Source organism: Budorcas taxicolor, chromosome 1 (genome assembly GCF_023091745.1).
Source record: "Budorcas taxicolor isolate Tak-1 chromosome 1, Takin1.1, whole genome shotgun sequence".
Lineage (NCBI taxonomy): Eukaryota > Metazoa > Chordata > Mammalia > Artiodactyla > Bovidae > Budorcas > Budorcas taxicolor.
In genome coordinates, this window is record NC_068910.1 from 26,485,760 (window position 1) to 26,511,203 (window position 25,444).

General features: G+C 38.3%; 1 protein-coding gene across 1 annotated transcript in view; it reads right to left on the reverse strand.

Moving 5' to 3' along the window:
* Positions 1–25,444, reverse strand: part of SUCLG2 (succinate-CoA ligase GDP-forming subunit beta) — a 290,163-nt gene that overhangs the window by 132,561 nt on the left and 132,158 nt on the right. Inside the window, exons 3-6 of the mRNA XM_052638350.1 lie at positions 9,159–9,258; positions 8,380–8,470; positions 2,835–2,987; positions 1,216–1,305 (exon numbers count right to left, since the gene is read on the reverse strand). Of these exons, the coding sequence (XP_052494310.1) occupies positions 1,216–1,305; positions 2,835–2,987; positions 8,380–8,470; positions 9,159–9,258 (434 nt within the window). The remainder of the gene's footprint in view (positions 1–1,215; positions 1,306–2,834; positions 2,988–8,379; positions 8,471–9,158; positions 9,259–25,444) is intronic.

Here is a 25,444-nt window from a genome sequence, read left to right on the forward strand (position 1 = left end):
CCTACTACCGTGTTGAACCCTCTGCTTTCCACTGGAGCTTTTCCTCCAATCTTCAGTAAGTGCCATCCTCTCTTAATTTAAACAAATATATTTTAAAGTCTTATTGTGCTTCACCTTTCCATAACTTGCCTTCATGTTACCCTTAAGCTTTTAAAGTTAGACTTAATCAAAAGAAAAGGTAAAGACATAAAATAAAGAGTGTGCAATTGACTGTTTTACTGGAGGAATGCTGCCCAACTAAATTAAAGGAAACTACAAGAATCCCAGAGCCCTAGGACAACACACACACACAGACACACAATGAAGGGTTATTAAGGCGGCTTATGTTAGTGACAGAGGAGGAAAACAACAGCCAGTAAGTTTTTCTGATTTAATTATGAGACAAGGAAGCATGCCTGCATAGACATAAAATCAGTTTCCATGGGCAGGACCAAGGGCAGTGCAGGACTGTGATGCTCAAGACAGACTCTCTCCCTTAATAGCTCACAGAACAATTTTCCTATCTTTGAAACCAAGGGATATAATTACTAAATTGGCATAATTCAAGCTGTTTTCAGTCAAGTATCACCTCTGTGTAATTAGTATTCCTCTCAAATGCCCATTAGCTATAAAAGAACAGCAACTAATTAGATAATGAATATTATTATTAATAATAAGAAGTGACCTTTCTGGAGTACTGAATATGTATTTTCACACATCAGGTTACTCAATCCTCATAATAACACTCTCAGTTAGGATTTCATCACCCCCATTTTACAGACTATGAAAGTGATGTTCAGATGGTCTGAATCATACATGTACTGGGTAGCAGTGCAGGATTCAAACTCAGTTTGCCTAACTCTATACCCTGTGATTCTAACCAGTATAACGCATCTTATAAGTGATGTGCTGGAGATGCGCTGCTATAGAAAAAACTAACATACATAACTAACAAAGAAACTAACATACATAACAAGCTGTATGTGTCTGCAGGCAACACACTCTTATTACACATGTACACACCTATATATATATATATATAAACACATGCGTCATAAACATTCTCTTTGGAACACCAGGGAAGTATTTTTTCACCATAAACAACTGCAGGAAAAAAAGAGAAAACAATAAATTGCCTTAAATCCTGATAATCACAAACATTAGACACAATTAGGCAAAGTTCCCGAACGTTTTCTGAAACATGTTAGACAAACCAGCCTCCAATTGCTCAAGTACCTGGTTTTTCAAAGGCCCGAGGAAGCCTAGATTTTCCGCCATTCGCTGAGCTTGGCTGTCCTTTATCCCTTCAATAATGTCAATTTGCTCCTAGTAAAAATGAATCAGATCAACAAAATTCAGACAATCAAATGAAAACATTTACAACCTCAAAAGAAAACGCTTAGTATTTATGTGTAAATGAATAATTAAAAGTGTGGCACCTTTCCAGAGATCTCTGAGTTGGGCCACCACAGCTGCCTATGGGGTATATTTTAATTAGCACACCATCTATAAAACAGCCTTTTCAAAACTATATAATTCTTCAGTGTGGCATGCTGACAAGATGATCGGATGCCAGTTTTCACTTTTAATTACTATACAGATGGCAGTGACGAATATTTAGTCAGTTAATTTTTATGTCATGTTTTTGGAAGGCTTCCAAAGTAAGTTTTTCCTGCCTAATATTGCTGTTAAGTTCAGAGTTTGTCTTATATAGGTTAAATATTACCTTATGATTTAAATACTCTGTTGATGATGACAATTATTAATAATATCCAAGCTCTACAAAGGGCTATTCCCTCCAAGATAATGAGTGTTGTTTAGATATATTATTTCATGTATTCTCTTAACAAATGTAATGACTTGTTTCAAAAAAAAAAAAAAGTAGGTGTTATTGGTAAGCCAGCAAGTAAAGTCTCAATTTAACTTCCAAAGTAGTTAACTTAAATATGCAACATTGGTGAAAATATTTTAAAACCAATCTTCAAAGTATTAGTAACTTATAAATGAAGAGTTTCAAGAAATAAAATTCTCGCTTTTTAGAAGGAAAAAAAATCACTTTCTAAAAGAAATAATAAAGGTTTTTACTAGAAATTTTTTGTGTGATTTTTTTGACACTAAGAACTCGGAATTAAAAGCTATGGTTATAGTTCTAAAGACCTTAGGATTTTCTTCTTATAGCTGAGGTAGGTTGAGAAGCACTTTGCATATATTATCTAATTTAATCTTCTCAATTCTATAGGGAGGGAATATCCCCATTTTCATTTACTGACTCAAAAAACTGAGACACTTATCGGCTAGTTAGGATTTGACCCCAGGTCTGTTTGACTAGAAACTAATCTTAACATCTAAAATAAAAAAAGGACAACCCCAACAACAACAACAAACTACACACACAAGATTTAAAGGATTGAAACAAACAATCTGGGCCTTAGAAAGATTCTACTTTGCACTGTGCTAAGTCGCTTTATTACCAGTACTGAAAGACATCGAGGAAGTTTCTAGTTCACATCCGATTTCCAAGAGACAATTTCTGGGTCATATTTATAAACGAGGTAGAATTAACCAAGAGGAAATGGAAATTTCACATTCCTCTGCCATTGGTTAATTCTTGTGGCAAGTTGGATGGAAAGAAACTACAGGGAGAAGAAGGGCACAGAAAAGATCTTGAAAAGCACATATTTTGATCTACCCAACCTTTTCTTACTGGATATCCAGTATGAAAAAGGACTCAATATCTTCATGCCTTAAATCCCAGAAACAGTACACCAGACTCAGAAATCAGGCTCATATTCAGTCTTTAACAGCGTGTACAGAAACAATCCATGAACAGAACATAGTCAGGAATCTAAACATACCTTAAAAATAAGTTCTGGATTTGAAGCTGCCACCTCTTCAATGTCAACGCCCCCCTGAGGGCTGCCCACCAGCACGGGGCCATTGCAGGACCGGTCCATCAGAATGGCCAAGTAGGTTTCCCTGGAAATGTCCAGGGCTTCCGCAACCATCACCTACCACATTAGCGGGAAAGTCAATTAAGTCAGCATCGAGCTGATTTCCACTTGGAAATCTATATAAACTTGCTACACAAATCAAACAGCTTCATTTTCAGGCTCTTTAAACCCAGGGAGATTTGAGAGCTCTGCTCTCGTGGTGCACAGTGCCCATTTTCACCTCCTTAATTGATCCTGTTAACTTTTCAAGTGACAGGTATTCAGTTTGCCTCAAGGAACCTTCCCACTTTAATCTTCCTTTTCTTCTTCAGAAACCCTGACACTTGAGAAAAACTCTAGGGAAGCAGATGTTATTTTAATTTGAGGCATTAGCAGTACATATATATTACTACACTGATTCTTCTCAGATTGCACTGGTGGGAAACCAAGTTTGCTTGCCAAAGAAGGATTCTTTTTATGGTGTGTCTGATGCTTCCTATGTTTGGATACTTCTGTCTCTTGGATCACTGTATTTTTATTTCAATTTATACTTTCTCTTAAATTACAAACATAATATTTGCTTGTTTGAAAATAAATGTTGACAATACTAAAAGTATATAGAGGGGACAGTGAAAGCAGTCCCCTCCTGCACATACATACCCCTTGGGCCCCAAGCAGAACCTTTGTGATGATCAGAAAAAAAAAACATCCCTTTCTATATGAGGATGTAGTCACATTCCAGGGCAATGACTGGGCAGGAGGCAAACTGGACAGATGGATTTCCTTCTCCACGCATGCTCCAGCCAGGTCCTTTTTGCTCTGCACAACCTTAACAAAGGCACGAAGCAGCTCTACCAGGAAAATCCACTACTAATTTTTACCTCTTCCCTATGCATCGGTAAGCATTACCAACATGGAATCATCTTGCACACGGATAAATATTACACATGCTTAAATGCCTCTTTTTCTTCCTTTTTGTTTATTATCTTAATACTATAACTTAGATTGTACAAGGTCTTCTCTCTTCATTGTGACTACATAGTACTTATATGTCAATATTTATTTGACCTTGTCCTGGCTGACAGACATTTATGTAGACTTGTGTTTCTAAAAATGCTACCTCAGTGATTATTTCTGTATGTGTAGCTTTGTGCCATTGTTTTAGTATCCCCCTGATCAAGGAATATAAAGATAAAATGGCTAGGTTTTACAATAGATTCTTCATATTTAAAATTTTGATAAGTACTATCAAATTTCCTTGGAGAGAGATGCTGGACCAACTTACACTACCAACAAAAATAGTAAAAAAATGTCTTGGATGCTTTTTAAAAGAAAATAAGAACATCTATAAAGAATCAGCACTAGAAGTAAAAATAATAAAATCACATACATTGCTTTTCCTAAAAAGGAATTCAGTAATATGTTTCACCAAAAATGTTCCTGATTAAATAATAATAGAGTTTAGCTCCCTAGAAGCCACAAAAGCACTAATTTTTAAGTCACGTAAAGTGGGATAAATATATGATGACCTAGAAAGTATAATGTAATGAATACAATTAACTCCTTCATTTCACACCTCTATAGAATTTATGACTGGTTAAAAATAGAATACCTTAGAAGGGGCTTCATAGTGATTTTTCTATCATAAATGGTAGCTCATGAGTTTGTAAGAAATATTTCTTGGCACATGGTATTAGGATTTTCATAGAACCATTTTTATTTCAAGCTCACTTTCTAATACACAGCTAGTCTAGCGAACCAGACTTAACAACTTTCAGTAGTTACTATAACAAACAAGGCAGTGTTATAAGTTTTTAGGATAAGTGTCATTCAAGTGTCCTATTCTTAATTTTCTCAAGTGTTGACAGATGTGCTCTATATTCTATCAAATTTCTATTTGTAAAGACCAGCTGCTGTCTCAAACAGCTCTTGCTTGGTAGAAATAGCCCATCACTCTTTAAGAAAACATTCCCAAGAAAATTACGATTTTCAATAGACAATTCATGGACTTTTACATACAGACAAATTTTCTGACATTGAGATGGCCTTTATATGACCCAGGATGTTGAAATCCTTTTAGGAATTGTGACAGAGAGAACTTAAAGGGACTCTGTGAACTCTCATGTCATGAGAAGCTCAGTTAAACACATTTCAACCATCTTTATCTGTGACGGATAGAAACTGTATCAGCACAGCCTTTTCATGGCGTTTTCCAGTATGAAGAATCTTTTTAAGGTACTTTACTCTTGAGCAATGAATCTGTTTTTCATGTTTCTTACTGTCTGTTCGCTTTGTTTTGTTTTTTATATATCATGCTAGTCAGACTATAGTATGTGGATGAGAGCCGGTGCACAAACTATTTGTAACAGAACAGCAATTAGATAAGATTAATGGTACTCAGTCACTCTCTGTAGAACAGGAACCATTACTGATAGTGACCCGTGGAGCACATGTGTAGTAGCACTGTCTCACCTCTCCTATCACTATCCCAAGGAAAACACTACAAACACAGACTTAGGAAAAAAACCCCAATGTGAACAGATGTAGGTAATGTGCTTAAATAGCTTCTAAAACAAACTAAGACCTAAAGTTTCTATCATCTGGGGACTTCTGATTGATGGCCAAGATTCCATAAATTACAAATGCATGGAGAAGGAAATGGCAACCCACTCCAATATTCTTGCCTGGGAAATCCCATGGACAGAGGAGCCTGTTGGGCTCAGTTCATGGTGTCGCAAGAGCTGGACACAACTGAGCGACTAAACCTACACTGCTGGTCGGAATGTAAAATGGCATGGTCACTTAGGAAGACATTTTGATGGTTCCAGAAAAACTTAAGCACAGAATTACCGTTTAACCCAGGAATTTCACCCCCAAAGCTCTACTCAGGAAGAATGAAAATACAAATGAATGTTCACACAAAAATGTATACACAAAAGTTTATGCTTGCTCAAAAGTGGTAAACAATACAATTAATTGTTCATCACCTGATGAATGAATAAGCCAAATGTGTTATAGTCATACAAATCAGTATTATTCAACCATAAAAATGTATGAAGTACTGATATATGCTACAACATGGATGAACCTTGAAAATACGCTAAGTGAAGGAAGCCAGACAAAAAAGGCTTGAAACATTCCATTGATATGAAATATCCAGAATAGGCAAATCCATGAATATAGGAAAATAGTTTCATAGTTTCCAAGGGGTGGAAAGACAATGGAGAATGACTTCCAATGGGTATGGGTTTCTTTTTCAGGGTGATGAAAATGTTCTGGTATTGGATAGTGGTCATGGTTGCATAACCCAAGAATATACTAAAAATTACTTAACTGCACATTTTAAATGGATGAATTCTATGGTATATGAATTATATCATATTAAAGAGAAAATCAATATACACACATTGGATTAGTGTTTCCCCAGGCTGGGAGTAGGCATAGGAATTGTCTGCAAATGGATGGGAGATTTTGGGGTTGGTTGATGGAAATGTTCAAAAATTAGATTGTGGTAATAGCTGTCAACTCCATAAATTTATTAAAACTACTGAAGTTGTACATTTTAAATGAGTAAATTTTATGGTATGCAAATTATACCTCAATAAACATGTTTTTTAAAAAGTTAAAAAAAATGCAGTTTCCTTAAATATATAATGTTACTGTTTCAAGTATGTGGTAATACATATTTTACATGGGAAAAGGACCAGAAACAATATTTAACAATTATTTCTAGAAGGTGAGAATAGAAGAAAATTTTACTCTCTGATTTTTATATTTCTGTACTATTGGAATTTTTCTCATGTTAATCATTTTTGCATTCAGGGAAAAAAATACTTAAAACTTTATCACTCTGGTCATTTCTTGGCAATGATTTTATTTACAAGAATGCACTTATCCCCAGGATTTCAGGAACCTATCTATGAACTAATTTTATGCATATATATATATATATATATATATATATATATAGTCTGTCTGTGAATCTTGTGTGTATTTTATATGCTTTTCAAAGGTATCACGAACTCTAATCTCAAACTCCATGTGTCCATAAAAAACAATAAATTCCTACAACCAAAACCACTAATCATATCTCCTATAAACAAATTTTGAACAAGTTATATAGGTAGAGGCTCATAACCAGCTTAAAGGGGAAAATAAAAGTACGGTGCTGAGCTGAACAAAAATAATTCTTCAAAACCACTGTAAAATGTAAACAGTTCTTGTATCTAGCTGCAAGACACTGGGAAAGGGAAATAACCAGAGTCAGTTTTGTCTGTGCATCTCCTCAACCTTCAGAAAGACTCTGTGTTCTTAGAGGGAAGGGGCTAATGACCCACCAGTATCCCCATCTCCCTCCAGCTCAGTGTCCTTTTCAGGACCAAGGCAGTGTGCTTGGTAAGCTAAGTATGCTAAGAAGACCCAGCTGGTGATTTCTGGGGGCCGTCATATCAAAAGTTTTCCAGACAATTCCTTCTGAAATGTAAAAATGGAATGCACTGCCTCAGCTGCCTGAAGAATGGAACTCTGGAAGAGATTATCATGTGATAATCCATATGTGATGCTGTGTCTGTGGAGCAGACAGTTGCCTCCCCAAAATGCTGGACCCTAATCTGCTATTACAATGTCATGATGGGGCCTTCTAGTCATCTGTAGCTCCCAGGCCTAGAGTGAGTGACCTGTGCAGTCATCCAGGCCTGCATGCCAGAGGATCCTATTCTTGGTCTCTAATTTGATGTTCTGCTGCAGCCAACTTGAAATATGAACAAGAATCACACATTTTCATTTTGTACTGGATCCTGCAAATCAGGCAGTCAGTTCCAGTGCCTTGATACGTAACAGGGAGTTCAACAAAGCTAAACAGACTAATAGGAGGGCAAGTTAGGCTCTGTTCTCAGATCTACCAGTCACGTTTCATGGCTGCGGTGCGCCACTTTGCTTTAGATTTTATTTTCTGTGTGTGTGTGTACAAGTATGTGCCCTGTACACACTTGGGTATCCCAACAGATCCCACTAATATGACATACTCCCAGTAATAACAGTGAGTCAAAATGGTAATAACCTCAAAATAAGTTATAGGGGAACTCAGAAAAACCACCAAAACAAGCACAGTAATTCTGATGCACTGGATGAGGGTGGGGCTGTGAGGAAGCAGAGAATGTCCCTCACTGATTCTAGGAACTGTCATGTTAAGTCCTTTTTGACTTTAAACAAAATGTGTCTGTGTTCTAAAAGAAAAAAATTATTATTTCAATCATTACCCATCATTACCAAATTCTGATGATAATAAACAGTATTACTAATTTAGAATCCTTTTTTATCTCTCCTCGAAGTCATACTACACCAAAAACTACGTGAGGTTCAAAAAAATCACACATAGACCAAGTGTACTGCTTCATTAGATTCTGTCAAAACTGAAGTATGATTTTTTTTTAACACATACACAGAAGATGGCCAAAAGCATTCACATTACCTTTTTAACTTTCACACCTTCTTTCGGAGTTTGCTTTGTTGCTAGATTATATCCAATCATCTGTTTAGCCAGCTGTCCCACAACTTTAGGGCTAAGAGAGAGGAGAAAAAAAAGAGAGAGAAGAAAGAAAAGAAAGTCAATGTTTATACTGAAAACAATTTTAAGACACAGTCCATACTATACCTCCACATCCACCCTGCCTTGGCCCACCTTCCACCTTCACAGAATGCAGGGTACTTTCTGTTTATAAACCAGGTGCTTAGCAGTGTAGCAGACGCTCCCTGAGTCCAAAGTACATATGAATGAATGAGTGAGAGTAGAAGGAAGAGGAGGGGAGGGAAATGAAAATAAGTTTGCTTAAGTTTGTTCTCCCCTCCCCCCAAATAAGTTACAGTCATAGTAGAGAGACCATGCTGAAATGCACAGCAGCCTTAGGTAAGATAGTGGGCAACTTGGGAAGTAATGCCCAAAGATGGGGATAAAGGGAAGAGGAAGGATCAAAGTAAACCACTGAAAGGTATGTGACAGGAGAGGAGAGGAAAGTGTTTTCATTGATTGTCTAGAACAGAAAGGGTGTCAAGTTTTCACCAATTAGTGAACAAAAATCCTTTTACAGGAGAAGGAAAACTGGGACACTGCAGAGCCCTCTACCTGTTGTCTACATCATTTATTTGGGACCTTCTGTTCCTACTCCCTTTCTCAGTGCTCCTCTCCATCATAAGCAGCATCTTCCATAACTGCTTTGCCCAAAGATAAGGAATTAAAACCTCCACGCTTACTCTTTTGTTAAATGAACGCCTCCTTTCAAACCGCTACTGAAGACACCTTTTCCTCTTCCGCCAGCTAAGATCTGGGCTTTTAAAACAATTTCTTTTGCATCTGCAAAAGAAAATCCAGAGTTAGCAGCTGATTTAAATTTCTTTTTTTTTTTTAGCAACCAGCAAGTGGTAATGACATAACTTCCAAAAGTGACTGGCAAAAGCTCTCTCAAAACAACTTTGAAAATGAAGGCAATAAAGAACTTCAAAGAAAACATCGATACACCTAAATACAAAGTCTGTTTACTGTGGACATTCAAATATTTCCTGCCAGTTTAATCTAATTCTCAACCATCCCAAGGGAGAACAAGGCATGTGTTCCCTTATTCTTCTAAGTGTCAGAAGATGCTAAATAAATCCAGGCTGGAAGTATTAATTCTACTGCATAACAACACTCCCATGTGACAGAGACACCAATCTGACAGTCAGAGGAGCTAACTACCTGTCAGCCAACTGAGATGTCAGAGGGAAGACTGGTGTACTTGGAGGAAAGTTTTAAAGAAAAATTGTAAAGGGAGTATTTAATAGCTGTTTTCTTAGACACCAACAGTTTTCTGACCAGTTGTTCTATGTATCAGTAGGGTTGGGTAAGGGAGGAAGAAATGGATTAAAGCTAAAAGGAAGCAGTATTTTATCAGTGTTGGCAGGGTAACAGAATATCCCAGAGCAAAGTGGCTGTGGACTCTCTCTTTGTCAAAACACTCAAGGAAAGAGTGAATGGTCCGCTCCTGACATCTGAGACCAGTCATAAACTCAAACATGTTTATGGGCCTGGTGGGAAAGCTGGGTGTGTGAAGCAGCCCAGTGATAGAGAAAGGACCATCAGTCAATAGGAATACTCCCCTATCCAATCAACAAAATGAAAAAAAAAAAAAAGAGGCAGCCCACAAATTAAATGTGTTTAATAAACCAAACAGTACACACCCTCCAGCCACAATTATCATTCTCTGTATGTGATTCAGTTTTATCTAAAATTAGAGAATGAAATCAGACAATCTCCGATATGGCTCTAATAGTTTTCTAGTTTGGCACAGCAGGTTTAAAATTGCAGACCCAGGTTTTAATCAAGGCTTCAGCCTTTGCCCAGTTGTGTGACAATGGACAAGTTACCTAATGTCTTTATGATACAACACTCAGTGCTGTTTCAAGAATTAAATTAGAAAATATATGTGACTATCCTAACAGCCTAAAAACTCCTATCAGTAATGAAAAATTATCACCATGATCAATTAATTCATTTTACTATCTTTGTATATTGTGAAGAACCAAAATGATTATTTCTCTTCAAGCAGAAATGGTAAAAAGTAATGGAATCTGCCACCATTCATGCACGGTCTGTAAATGTTGGCTATTTTAACCAGTACTACCATTGTTACTACTACTCATAGGCAAGCAGGCAAAGGTTCAAAGAGAAGGAGCCACAGGTATTTTCAAGAAGGAAATGGAAGAGCTATGGAAGGATTTGACACTATGAAGGCACTGGGTAAAACAGTCACTCTAGCTGATATAATCAGATCGTAAAGGTTCATAATCTTATTGGTTGGTCATCCTTTTTTTGCTCACACTCAAAAAATCAGGTTCACTTTCTCTCAGAAGCAAATACAGCTCCTTCTTTGCTGCCTTCTATAACCTCTGACAATAGTTTCTGCCCTGGATATGAACCATCACAACATCAGTCAAACAATGTCTTAGAATAAACTGGTTCCCATCAAATTGAGTAGAAGCCAAGTTATCGTTACTGCTTATTATCAAATCCTTACTAGGAATGAAACCAAGTAAAATGAATTTATTGTGCATTTAGGCTAGTGCATGTAGGAGTAGTAGTTAAGATAAGAACTTTGGTGTAAAACAGACTTAGTTAAAATCTCCAATTCTACCTATTCCTTTATTGAGAAGAGAATGAGATTCAGAAAGGTAAAAGTAACACGTCCAACTATAAAATAGTCATAACAATTTACAGTGTTAGAATGATGTGAAATAAATGAAGAAAGTAGGTAAAGTACTCATCTCATAGTCTGGCATATTTAAAACAAAGAGTCAAAATATTATAGCTATTATAGTACCATCATTACTTTCAGCAATTCAGCAAAAGTAGAATTCAGAAGGAAATTTCCCATTTCCCTTTGAAGATATTAAGTGGAAAAAAGACTTCTGCTATTTACTCAATTTTTAACTGCATTTTCTTCAAATTCTTTAAAAATAGCCAGCATTCCATTGCCACTATCATTTTTCATAACCTCATGAATCTGAAAAAAAAGATGCTTTCCTCTCCAAGCTTTCCAGCAGCAAAACTTCAAAGCCATGCAGATTACCTAAATGGGCAATGTTAACTGACATTACATGGGCTTGAGTAGTTAAGTTTTAGGCACTAACCATCAAGACAGAGAAAAAGTTGTAAGCTCAATAAAAGTGTTGTCCATTATTCACATCACTTATCAAAGGACTTAATGCCACCCAGCTGGTAGACCAAGCAACCACTTTGGAGACTGTGAAGACACATACTAGGGCATGGAGAAAGAGGGAAAGAAAAAGACTGTCAAATCTAGGTATATCTTCTGCAATTTATTTTGCAGGCTAAAAATAAGTTCATTACAATCACCTCTTCTGGGTAGTTCTCAAATGTTAATAAAGCAGTATGTCACTAACCAAAGTAAAATAAGTTTGTCTTGTCTTGTGGGAAACTCACATAAAGTAATTTAATTCATGTGATTATTTACTCAAACGGTTGAAAATTATTCTACTGAACAGTAACTGGCTTTTCCATTTAGTATTTACCAAATGGTTTCATACTTAATGTCACTGTTTACATTTTATTTAAAAATCTAACGTCTCCAAAAACTCATACAAATTTCCATTCTTTTTTAACATTACCTCACTGTTTCCAAAGAGAATTACAAAAGAATATTCCAGGGACTTTCCTGGTGGTGCAGTAGTTAAGAATCCACTTGCCAATCCAGGGTACATGGGTTTGATTCCACATGGCACGGAGCAACTAAGCTCATGTACCAGAACTACTGAAGCCCGCAAGCTACAAAGAAAGAGTAGTCCCTACTCACTGCAACTTGAGATTGCCTGCATGCGGCAACAAAGACCCAGCACAGCCATAGATAAATAAATAAATAAATGATATCTCAATGAGGAAATTCAATTTTTGCATGAATACACAAGATGATCTAACTGTATTATAGGATATAAAGCTAAAAAGAGACAGAGGGGGGTAAAACTCTCCTCCAATGGATTTTGTCTAGATACGGATTGCATATATACATTAATAACCATATTACTGGTAAAACTGAAGTCTACTTAACTCCAAATTCCTGACTCTTAAATGATACTCTTACATAAAGTAGCCTAAATACGCAATACATCTGCTTTATTCTGTTTCTTTCCCGGTGAGTTTCTGATAATGAACAGTGCTTAGGGTAAGGTTTCTACTGGGTTTAATGGAAACTGGTTTACTATCATTCATATATATATATATATGTATATATATATATGGAGAAAAAAGCACTATAAGAGACATATTTGATAATCTTAACCTATATGCAGGTCAGGAAGCGACAGTTAGAAATGCACATGGAACATCACACTGGTTCCAAGTAGGAAAAGGAGTACATAAAGGATGTATATTGTCACCCTGCTTATTTAACTTCTACACAGAGTACATCATGAGAAATGCTGGGCTGGAGGAAGCACAGGTAGGAGTCGAGATTGCCGGGAGAAATATCAGTAACCTCAGATATATAGATGACACCATTCTTATGGCAGAAAGTGAAGAACTAAAGAACCTCTTGATGAAAGTGAAAGAGGAGAGTGAAAAAGTTGGCTTAAAGCTCAACATTCAGAAAACTAAGATCCAGTCCCATCACTTCATGGCAGATGCATGGGGAAACAGTGGAAACAGTGTCAGACTTTATTTTTGGGGGCTCCAAAATCACTGCAGATGGTGACTGCAGCCATGAAATTAAAAGACGCTTACTCCTTGGAAGGAAAGTTATGACCAGCCTAGACAGCATATTAAAAAGCAGAGACAATACTTTGCCAAGAAAGGTCCGTCTAGTCAAGGCTATGGTTTTTCCAGCGGTCATGTATGGATGTGAGAATTGGACTGTAAAGAAAGCTGAGCGCCAAATAATTGATGCTTTTGAACTGCGGTGTTGGAGAAGACTCTTGAGAGTCCCTTGGGCTGCAAGGAGATCCAACCAGTCCATCCTAAAGGAAATCAGTCCTAAATATTCATTGGAAGGACTGATATTGAAGCTGAAACTCCAATACTTTGGCCACCTGATGCGAAGAGCTGACTCATTTCTAAAGACCGTGACGCTGGGAAAGATTGAGGGCAGGAGGAGAAGGGGATGAAAGATGATGAGATGGTTGGATGGCATCACCAATTTGTTGGGCATGAGGTCGCAAAGAGTCAGACACGACTGAGCGACTAAACTGAACTGAATATATATGTAATACTTCCAAATACATTATCACTTAAGAGAACAAAATTTATAGCCATTAAGAAAACCTAAAGGAAACTCTCTAAGCCACAGTTTTATTTCATTCTATTAGCTGCATTAAAATAATGCTTTCTCACTGTTTTCCTCTCATTCTCCCTCACAATGAGTGTTATTATAATTATAATAGTTTTTTTTTTTGTAATTGTATAATTATAGTACAGTCCTAAAGGACTGATTTCCTTTTTCTAGTAGTCATATAAGAATGTGAGATTTGGACCATAAGAAGGCTGAGTGCTGAAGAATTGATGGTTCTGAACTGTGGAGCTGGAGAAGACTCTTGAGAGTCCCTTGGACTCCAAGAAGATCAAACTAGTTGATGCTAAAAGAAATCAACCCTGAATATTCATTGGAAGGACTGCAAAAGCTGAAGCTCCAATACTTTGGCCACCTGATGCAAAGAGCCAACTCATTAGAAAAGACCCTGACACTGACACTGACAAGGATTGAGGGCAGGAGATGAAGGAGGCAAGAAAGGATGAGATATTTGGATGGCATGATCAACTCCATGGACATGTGTCTGAGCAAACTTCAGGAGATAGCAAAGGACAGGGAAGCCTGGCGTGCTGCACTCCATGGGGTCACAAAGAGTGGAACACGACTGAGTGATTGAACAGCAACAACAAAGCCTAAATAGAATAAATAAAAAACATTTTAATTAAAAAAGCTTTGTAGAACTAGTTCACTTTGTTTTTCAGAGATGGAATTCTGAAAATATATTAATGCAAAATAATGTTTACAAGATATACCTCAAAACCAGAACACAAATGGGCCACAGTGAACAGCTGAAATGTTAGCCAAGAATATCAGTAAGAGTAAGCTATTTTCAGCTATCCTTATTTAAAGTTTGGTATTGAACCAAATATTTGTATTATTGAACTGGTTTTAGTCAGCATTGTTCTTTCAAAGTATAATACTTTCTAAACACAAAATGTATTACTCTACATGCAATACTACAGCGAGATGACTACCGCCATGATCATCTATTTTGAGTCAATAACACTGGAGCTTTGGGGAAACTATGATTTCTATGATTGACTGATAAGCAATATTGGAATATTTAGTTTTCAGCACAACTGCATTGTGTAATTTTGAGCCTAGTGATCACCTTTCACGAGGTTTGATGGAATTCTTAACAGAAGAAAGTAAATGTATTTCAGATTTGCCTATTACAAATGGAAGGCATGGAGAAAGGGGAGAGGGAGGCAAGAGAAAAGCTGAAAAATACTATGAAAAGATGAATCTTAATAAAGAACATACAATTATAGGGTGATAATGGAGACTCAAGTGGCAATTTCCCAAAACAAATGAGCTAACATCCCTGTTTTTGTTACAACTCCAGAACCTGAACCTGAAATTGGTGAATTACCCATCTTCACTCATTACTGTAAAATCTCCTACAGACTGACTTACCTATTTCCTTTGATTGTGACTAGGTCACTCGCTGAGAAGAAGACTGATTCTGAGACCAAACAACTATTTCAACTTTCAATAACTCTGACAAGGGCTCACAAACACCAGGATAGAGAATTTTAAACATATGAGATGCTGGAGTAAGTCATTTCACCATTGATCACATCCCTAGATGAAACAGAATTGGAGATACTTGACTCTGTTATCAGTATGTTGCTTCTGCTGCTTAGTCGTGTCCGACTCTGTGCGACCCCATAGACGGCAGCCCACCAGGCTTCCCCATCCCTGGGATTCTCCAGGCAAGAACACTGGAGTGGGTTGCCATTTCCTTCTCCAATGCATGAAAGTGAAGGTGAAGTCGCTCAGTCGTGTCCGACTCTTCATGACCCCATGGACTGCAGCCCACCAGGCTCCTCTATCTGTGGGATTTTCCAGGCAAGAGTACTAGAGCAGGGTGCCATTGCCTTCTCCGGTATCAGTATGCTACTTAGCTTAAATTACATCAAAGACTTAAATTACATGTACATACAGCAGTGATTTACAAATAGAAGCAAAAGATGAAAATATGACTCTCCAGTACAGGGGTTTTATGATATAAATAGGAAGTTGTCCAGGGAGAGATTATTTTACCTTAAAACATTCTTCACTGATAAGGCTTTTTTTATGTAAGTCCTAAATCTTAATTTCCCATTGAATATGATAGTCAATTAACTTCAGTTCAGTTCAGTTCAGTCACTCAGTCATGTCCGATTCTTTGTGACCCCATGAATCGCAGCATGCCAGGCCTCCCTGTCCATCACTAACTCCCGGGGTTCACTCAGACTCACGTCCATCGAGTCCGTGATGCCATCCAGCCATCTCATCCTCTGTCATCCCCTTCTCCTCCTGCCCTCAATACCTCCCAGCATCAGAGTCTTCTCCAACGAGTCAACTCTTCGCATGAGGTGGCCAAAGTACTGGACTTTCAGCTTTAGCATCATTCCTTCCAAAGAAATCCCAGGGCTGATCTCCTTCAGAATGGACTGGTTGGATCTCCTTGCAGTCCAAGGGACTCTCAAAAGTCTTCTCCAACACCACAGTTCAAAAGCATCAATTTTTCGGGGCTCAGCTTTCTTCACAGTCCAACTCTCACATCCATACATGACCACTGGAAAAACCATAGCCTTGACTCTCTGCTTTTCAATATGCTATCTAGGTTGGCCATAACTTTTCTTCCAAGGAGTAAGCGTCTTTTAATTTCGTGGCTGCAGTCACCATCTGCAGTGATTTTGGAGTCCCTCCAAAATAAAGTCTGACACTGTTTCCACTGTTTCCCCATCTATTTCCCATGAAGTGATGGGACCAGATGCCATGATCTTCGTTTTCTGAATGTTGAGCTTTAAGCCAACTTTTTCACTCTCCTCTTTCACTTTCATCAACAGGCTTTTGAGTTCCTCTTCACTTTCTGCCATAAGGGTGGTGTCATCTGCATATCTGAGGTTATTGATATTTCTCCCGGCAATCTCGACTCCAGCTTGTGCTTCTTCCAGCCCAGTGTTTCTCATGATGTACTCTGCATAGAAGTTAAATAAGCAGGGTGACAATATACAGCCTTGACGTACTCCTTTTCCTATCTGGAACCAGTCTGTTGTTCCATGTCCAGTTCTAACTGTTTTTTCTTGACCTGCATATAGGTTTCTCAAGAGGCAGGTCAAGTGGTCTGGTATTCTCTTCTCTTTCAGAATTTTCCACAGTTTATTGTGATCCACACAGTCAAAGTGACACACATATGTGCTGTGACCGGCGGCCGAGAGGAGCTACCCCACGTCCGAGGTCATGGGCCGCACCCAAGAGGGCCAGGCTAGGAGGGCACAGGAACGGCCTAGAGGAGCTACCCCACATCCAAGGTCAGGGGCGGCAGCCGAGGGGAGCTACCCCGCATCCGTGGTCAGGGACGGGGGCCGAGAGTGCCAGGCTGCAACAGCGCAGGAACAGCCGAGAGGAACTACCCACGTCCGAGGCCAGGGGCGGTGGCTGGGAGGAGCTACCCCGTCCAAGGAGTGGTAGCTGTGCAGGCACAGGAGAGCCTAAAGGAGCTATTCCACGTTCAAGTTCAGGGAGGGCGGCAGCGAGGAGATACCCCATATCCAAGGTAAGAGAAGCCCAAGTAACATGGTAAGTGTTGCAAGAGGGCATCAGAGGGCAGACACACTGAAACCATACTCACAGAAAACTAATCAATCTAATCACACTAGGACCACAGCCTTGTCTAACTCAGTGAAACTAAGCCATGCCTATGGGGCCACCCAAGATGGGCAGGTCATGGTGGAGAGGTCTGACAGAATGTGGTCCACTGGAGAAGGGAATGGCAAACCACTTCAGAATTCTTGCCTTGAGAACCCCATGAACAGTATGAAAAGGCAACATGATAGGATACTGAAAGAGGAACTCCCCAGGTCAGTAGGTACCCAAAATGCTACTGGAGATCAGTGGAGAAATAACTCCACAAAGAATGAAGGGATGGAGCCAAAGCAAAAACAACATCCAACTGTGGATGTGACTGGTGATAGGAGCAAGGTCCTATGCTGTAAAGAGCAATATTGCATAGGAACCTGGAATGTCAGGTCCATGAATCAAGGCAAATCGGAAGTGGTCAAACAAGAGATGGCAAGAGTGAACGTTGACATTCTAGGAATCAGCGAACTAAAACAGACTGGAATGGGTGAATTTAACTCAGATGACCATTATATCTACTACTGTGGGCAGGAATCCCTTAAAAGAAATGGAGTAGCCATCATGGTCAACAAAAGAGTCCGAAATGCAGTACTTGGATGCAATCTCAAAAATGACAGAATGATCTTGGTTCGTTTCCAAGGCAAACCATTCAATATCACAGTAATCCAAGTCTATGCCCCAACCAGTAATGCTGAAGAAGCTCAAGTTGAACGGTTCTAAGAAGACCTACAAGACCTTTCAGAATGAACACCCAAAAAGATGTCCTTTTCATCATAGGGGACTGGAATGCAAAAGTAGGAAGTCAAGAAACACCTGGAGTAACAGGCAAATTTGGCCTTGGAATGTGGAATGAAGCAGGGCAAAGACTAATAGAGTTTTGCCAAGAAAATGCACTGGTCATAGCAAACACCCTCTTCCAACAACACAAGAGAAGACTCTACACATGGACATCACCAGACGGTCAACACTGAAATCAGATTGATTATATTCCTTGTAGCCAAAGATGGAGAAGCTCTATATAGTCAACAAAAACAAGACCAGGAGCTGACTGTGGCTCAGAACATGAACTCCTTATTGCCATATTCAGACTGAAATAGAAGAAAGTAGAGAAAAACACTAGACCATTCAGGTATGACCAAAATCAAATTTAGGAGATGCAAGAGACACAGTAGGATCCCTAAGTTTGGAAGATCCTCTGGAGGAGGAAACAGTTACCCACTCCTGTACTTTTGCTTGGACAAGTCCATGGAGCGAGGAGCCTGGCAGGCTACAGTCCATGGAGTTGCAAAGATTCGGAAACAACTGAGCACGCACACACACACACATGAACAATCCCTAAATTAGTTTGATAAATCATTGTTTTTTTTCAAACTGCCATACTCTTAAAAATACTATATATATAATACCATGTTACAGGCTTCATTAAAATCTATAATGATAAATTAGCCTATTCTTCTGACCTTGTCACTGGTGCTATTAATTGTTTTCATAACTATTAATACATACTCCATTTGTGATAAAAATTTCAAAGCTAGATAAAAATTACCTCCAGAAAGGCTCTATTCAGTTGCTATCTTACCTTTCTATCCTTTAACAGTTATAAACCAATCTTTCATTTTGCCTACTAGATTAAAAGATATGTTTCTAAAAGAAAGGTTAAGGATAGAACTTCCTGTCACTGATGGCAAAATTAACATGACCTTATTAAGTACCTGTAGTAAGGAAAAAAAAAAAGTCTAATACTCTAAGACTGAAACCACAGGACATTAAGCAAACCTTCTGCAAATGAAACCATTTGGGAAAAAAAAAGACAATCTTTCAGAACAAACAAGTTTCTTCAGAAAAAGAAATCTCCAGAAGAAATCTCTATGTAGATTATAGTAGGGATTAATGATATACACTAGTAATAAAAATACCTGTGTAACATTTGTAACTTCAACATATCCTGGAAATAGTCACAGATGATGAAAAGCGTTTATGAATATCAATAGCATTTCTACAGTGTTTTGTGGTACATTCGAAAGGAAGGAATGATAAAAGAAAGCTAGCTATCAAAAAAATCATTTTTTCCCTGACTTTTAAGGCAAAGATATGTTCAGTCAGGGTTCAATTAGGGAAGCAGAACCACCGTGAGTTATGGATAAGAGATTTATTATAGCAATTAAAGCTGAATTTGTAAAAGATACTGACAAAGGGAAGGTGTGAAAGTGGAAGTTGAAGGATCACAAGAGTCACCAACCAGCCAATCAGAGAAACCAGCATATCCAAGATTCGCAGAGAAGGGGATGGGACTTGTTGCCAAGTGGGTTTGTGTTCATGTTGATTAGCAAAGTCAGCAATGGAGAAAAATTGCTAGACATGGAGCAGAGAACAGCAAAGACAGGTTGGACCCTCTTGGCAGCATGTCTACATCAGCCCATCACTGTATCACAGAGTAATAGCTGCATTCCAAATTCTGTGCAATCCCATATCTAGCCAGTTCTAACCTGAACTACACAGGGAAGGAGATGCTACAAGACAGAGTTCTACCTTGACCAAGCTGGCACAGTATAAATCACCAGAGCTAATAATAAAGGCATCACAAGGCAAAGACCATGTCTGTTGGCAGGTTCAGAACTAACATTTTTGACAGTTTTTGGAGAACCTATCCTGGGCAAGAGTATATCCCAGCTTCAGAGGCAGACAACTGGAAGCTACCTGATAATACATAACATAAGGGTATCTCTTGTTGATCTGAACCAGTGATGAACGGGAGGAAAAGGTGGCGATGCCTGGAATTGATACGGGAAGACAAACTCACAAAGGTTTTATTTTCAGAGCCAAGTGGAAAGACTATAACATTTAAAATGCATGTAACATATACATTGCCTGTCTGCATCCACATTAAAAAATGTTTCCTTCACTTTCAGAGCAACACTACTAGTATTCTGAGATTTTTCACTTTCATGATTAGAAATTTCGTCTGTTCACTATCTTCTCTTATTTAAATCCATTCCTCTATCTGGCTCTCTACTTGGTGAGAGATGGTCTCAAGCACCACTGTCCAGAATCAGCCCCACTGCCTGTTGGCTGTTCTCATTCTGCTGCCCATGGTCTACTGGCCACACTGCCACCAGTTTCCCCTACTCAAGAAAGATTCCCCAACTTCTCACAGGTGGGTCCCCTCTGGAGAACTTCTAAAGCAGAGTGGTGGAGCCCCTGGTGAGACAGCTTTTTCCTTTTCAGCATAATCTCTGTCCCAGAGGACACAGTCTCCAGAGGAGACCAGGATCAATCAAATCTGACAATCCTGTGTGCCCTAGGAGCTGTAGCTACTGCTGCCCAGCCAACCCCTTTCCTTACAGAGATCTCACAAGAGCCCTGCATTTTTCTAAGCCACTCCGCTCTTTAGAGACCCTTTCTCCAGACAGGCCCTGATTTTCCAATTGCAAAATACATTCAAAATCCTTCTCACAGACCTCCGAGTCCAATGCAAATCAAGGAATAGTACTGGGCATCTGTTCTCTGCTTCTGAAAAATTCATGATGGTAAAGAAACCTGGAATGTTCTAAGACAATTAGGAGGTCCATCTGTCCAATATGCACAGAACACCCTTTGGTAGAGCAATCCCAATTCTGTGAAAATCGACTACAGAAATAAGAATTTTCACTGCAATGTAACTGTAAGAGGGAAACAGTGAAAACAACCAAAATGCCCATCAGTATTTGAACATGTGGGATTGGAAAAACAAATTGTACATATCCACATGATGAAATAATACAAATACTATATATATTTATTAGAGCCCCTGGTGGCTCAGTGGTAAAGAATGCACCTGCCAAACAGGAGTTGTGGGTTCGATCCCTGGGTTGGGAAGATCCCCTCGAGTAGGAAATGGCAACCCACTCCAGTGTTCTTGCCTGGAGAATTCCATGGACAGAGGAACTTGGCAGGCTATAGTCTATGGAGTTGCAGAGAGTCAGACATGACTTAGTGACTAAACAACAACATGGTTTAAGTAAATCTTTATGCAAAAACACAGGGAAATGTCCACAGACACTATAAGTTTTAAACTGAGCTAACAATATTTAAAAATAAATATTCACTTTTGTGAATAGTTATACAGTCATAATGAAATCTAAATGGACAATAATCAAATTATTAACTAAGGTTATCTTAAGGAGGTAAGGAGGAGTATTATTGGTACCTTTCAGTACTGATGCAAATTTTTTGCAATTATCATGAGCTGTCATAAAAAAATAAAACTGAGACTTTAAAAATGTGAGATAAATATAGGCAGTTATGTATAGTGGTTTGTCTTGAATATTTAAATGTTCCTTTCTATATGAGCCTTTATCGTTTTTCTCTGTGGGGTCAGGGATGTCTATATTTGAGCAGGCCTCCAGAAAACACCTTCAAGAAACATGGCTCATAATTTTACAACGTGACCTCCTAAAGTGTCAGGCAAGAAAACTAACAGCAAAAGAAAAATGTTTTGCCTTTTTAAGACATCTATTGAGGACCTAAGGAAATACAAAGATTTTAAAAAGTCATAGTCACTGCTTTTCAGAAACCTAAAATCTACTGAAGGAAAGAGATATAAACAAACAATTACTGAAAAATATGAATGCTTTCATAAATGACAAGAATTAAGGACAGTGAAAAACGGAAACAGTGTCAAGTTAAACAGGGCAGGAGACAGAACAGAAGAACCATGGAGAGAAGAGCTTTGAGTTTTCTAGGTAGATAAAGCCAGGGAGTGAAGAGACCAACAGGTAAATAACTAAGAAAGGCTACTCTGCTATACTTACTTGGCTGTTGCAGTTACCTATTTAAATTAGAAACCACTATAGCACTGCTTCAAATAAACCAGTCAAGCATGCCAAGGATTCAGCACTCAAATTTCTTATATCAGATCTTCAGAAAAACTCTATATATTAAAGTTTATTTCTCCATATTCAAGAAAAGCATATAAGTGAAAAAAACACATATATTATCTTTGTTAAATTTAGTTATTTTGTCCTAAGTGCTTTTAACATCTCTAATAATTTTCTCATGGTGGTTTTTAAAAAGCCCCCAATCAGGCACACTTTGAAAGAGAGTTGTGAAAGCTTCCAAGGGGTCAATGAGATTCAAGCTAAGCAGCTGTTTAATGATAGCAAGAGTTAAGTATATGTCCACCCCCTCCTAACCTGCAAATAAACACATATTCCAGACTTAAAATGTGCAACCATCCGAAATGCCAGAGATATAGAATTCCAAACACCGGATTGGTGATGTTGCTATAAAAAGGAACTCGGGGGGGTTTATTTTCCATTTTAAAGTGCTGAAGTACTGGATGACACTCTGGAGTTAAGCAGAAACAGGGGATGACCCACACCCAAGAGAGATGAAAAACCCCAGAACCACTTTCCTATGATATATACATCTACTGTGGTCCAGCATAATTTGTTATGTAGCTTTCAAATTGCATTGAGTTTTAAACTGCAATGTCTTACTCCTTTATTGCCTGTCCTGATCCATTCATTGTGTTTGAAATATAAATCTATTGCTTGAATGTTAGAATGTTAAACACAGGGAAGACTTTAGACTGCATCCTACAGGATGAAATCAAGCAATTACCCCAAACTGGGAAGAGTTCGTATTTGGCTGACTTTTGAGGCCTGAAAAATAATTACTGCTTCCTTTTCCTGCAATGCCAGCTTTCTTTGGTTTTCTTCCTTCCTTTCTGTGTTTCCCTCTTCTTCCTTATTCTTCCCCATCCTTCCTTCCTCCTTTGATTTTTCCATTATTTCCAATTTATGTAAGTGCATGTTTAATTATATCTAAAGATAACTAACCTCAGTTTCAACAGCTCAACAGCCAGAAGATAAGGACTAACTTTAAATTTCACCTCCTATCACACCTTCCTCAGAACCACTCCCTCAAAAGGTTTAATGCACTTAAATTCCTCAGAATTGGTGCACTCATCATTACCATGACCTATACCTGACCTCAGAAGCCACAGAGCCAGAAACTACTTTCTTAGACTGTCTTCAGAACAACCTTTCTGATGATCATTGAAGCATTCAAATTAGGATGGTCTCTTCTGGAACTTCCTGAATCATTAAAGAAAAAAATGCCTGGTTTGAATAAGAATTCATATCATAATGATCCAGGCCAAGTATTACAAACAAGACAATAAAGAGGGATGGAATGTGGGGGATGGCTCAAAAGGGAGGGGGTATAAATATATATACACACACATGACTGAAGAGATATAAAGAGATATAAACAAAGAATTACTGAAAAATACGAATGCTTTCATAAATAACAAGAATTAAGGACAGTGAAAAAGGGAAACAGTGTCAAGTTAAACAGGGCAGGAGACAGAACAGAAGAACCATGGAGCGAAGAGCTTTGTGTATATATATATATACACATACATGTGTATATATATATATACACATACATGTGTATATATATATACACACATACATGTGTATATATATTTTGTGTGTATATATATACACACACATGACTGAAGTGACTTAGCAGTGACTTAGTGATTATGACTGATTTGCATTGATGGACAACAACAAAGACTACAACAAACTGTAAATTATCCTCCAATTTAAAAAAGAACAAAGTAAAGAATTAACAAGCTGATGTGCATTTTACTTCTTGGAGAAAAGAGATAACACAGTCTTTTGAGTTGAGTTTGGCACTGTAAAGCCCAAAACATAGTAAAATACCGGCATCAGTAACTGGTAAAAGAGCTGGGATCAAGATGTGGTAAAAGAAAATTCTGGCAGGTTTTAAGTAGCTCTCCAAAGGTATTAGTGTGGCAGACAAATCAAATCCTGTTTCACACTTGGTTTCACCCAGCAAGCAGTCCTATATGAGGATACCCTCTGGAATCCCAATCATTAGGAGACATTTAGATCAAGATTCAGATTTCATTACAGCAGCTGGAAAGTCAGCAGAATAAGTCTATTCCTCCTGCCCACCAACCTCCCCTTCAAAATGTAGCCAACATTTGTTCTATTCCCCCACTCTCCCTCACTAGCGCAGTTTTTGGGGTTTTTTGTTTTACTGTTTTTTACCTTAATTTTCAGGAGTATGATATTAGACACTTGGAAATAAACAGCACATCCACAGAATTACCTGAACTGTTCCTTTCATCCCCCACTGCTGGTGCTCCTAAATCCAGCTGCAGCTTTTTCCAGGTCCCTGACCCTTTCTCTTTGCCTCCCAGCAGGAGTTTGGAACAGGCTGTCATAATGCATAAACATGATTCCACTGTGGGGACAAAAGGAGATCATACCACCCTAGATGAATTTCCCAAGTATCTGTCCATAAAGCTAAAACATGACAACCATAAAATAGAATGCCTTGGCCGTACACAAAGGGAGCGATTTTTGTGATGAATTAAGTCAACATCAACTCGGGAATGCTACAGAGTCTAACAAAGCAAATGCTACCTTTCCTCTGAAGAGCCTTCTAGTTCACAGCAGATGCCATACCGAAGGGGAGCCACAGAGCTGGGGAGGAGCTGTGTCACACTTAGTGAAGCCACTCTCAGTTTGCCCAGTCATGCTCCTCACACCTTCTCTAGTGTTTGTTGCTACACACATCATGATTCAGAATGAGATGGCCTCATTCCTCTGGAAATGACCAAGCGAGAGTACCAGACACACAGTGTGCCCTCAGCATAAGGTCATTCATTTATAATCACCACTTCTTTTGCACTGTGGAATTATCATCACAGTATTTATCAGGTGTTTACTGTAGAGTAAGATTTGTGCTAAGTGTATTCATTACTCACATTGAACAACTTCACCGAGGCTGAATTATCTGGAGTCACACAGCTAGTAAGAAGCAGAGTCAGAATGTTTCAGCAAGAAAAATAATTCTATAGACTGTGCTTTAGTTCTTCTACATAGAGCCTTGTTATTGGGTTTTTCCTCCCAAACATTTTGTTATCAAAATTACCAATCACATTTTACGATAAAGTTGAACTATAAGTAAACATCTACATACTCACCACTTGAATTCTTTAGCTGCTAACATTTAACTACATTTACTTTATTCCAAATCTCTCCGTCTATCACAGTTCATCTTATTTTTTCAAGCATTTCAAAGTAAGTTGCAGGC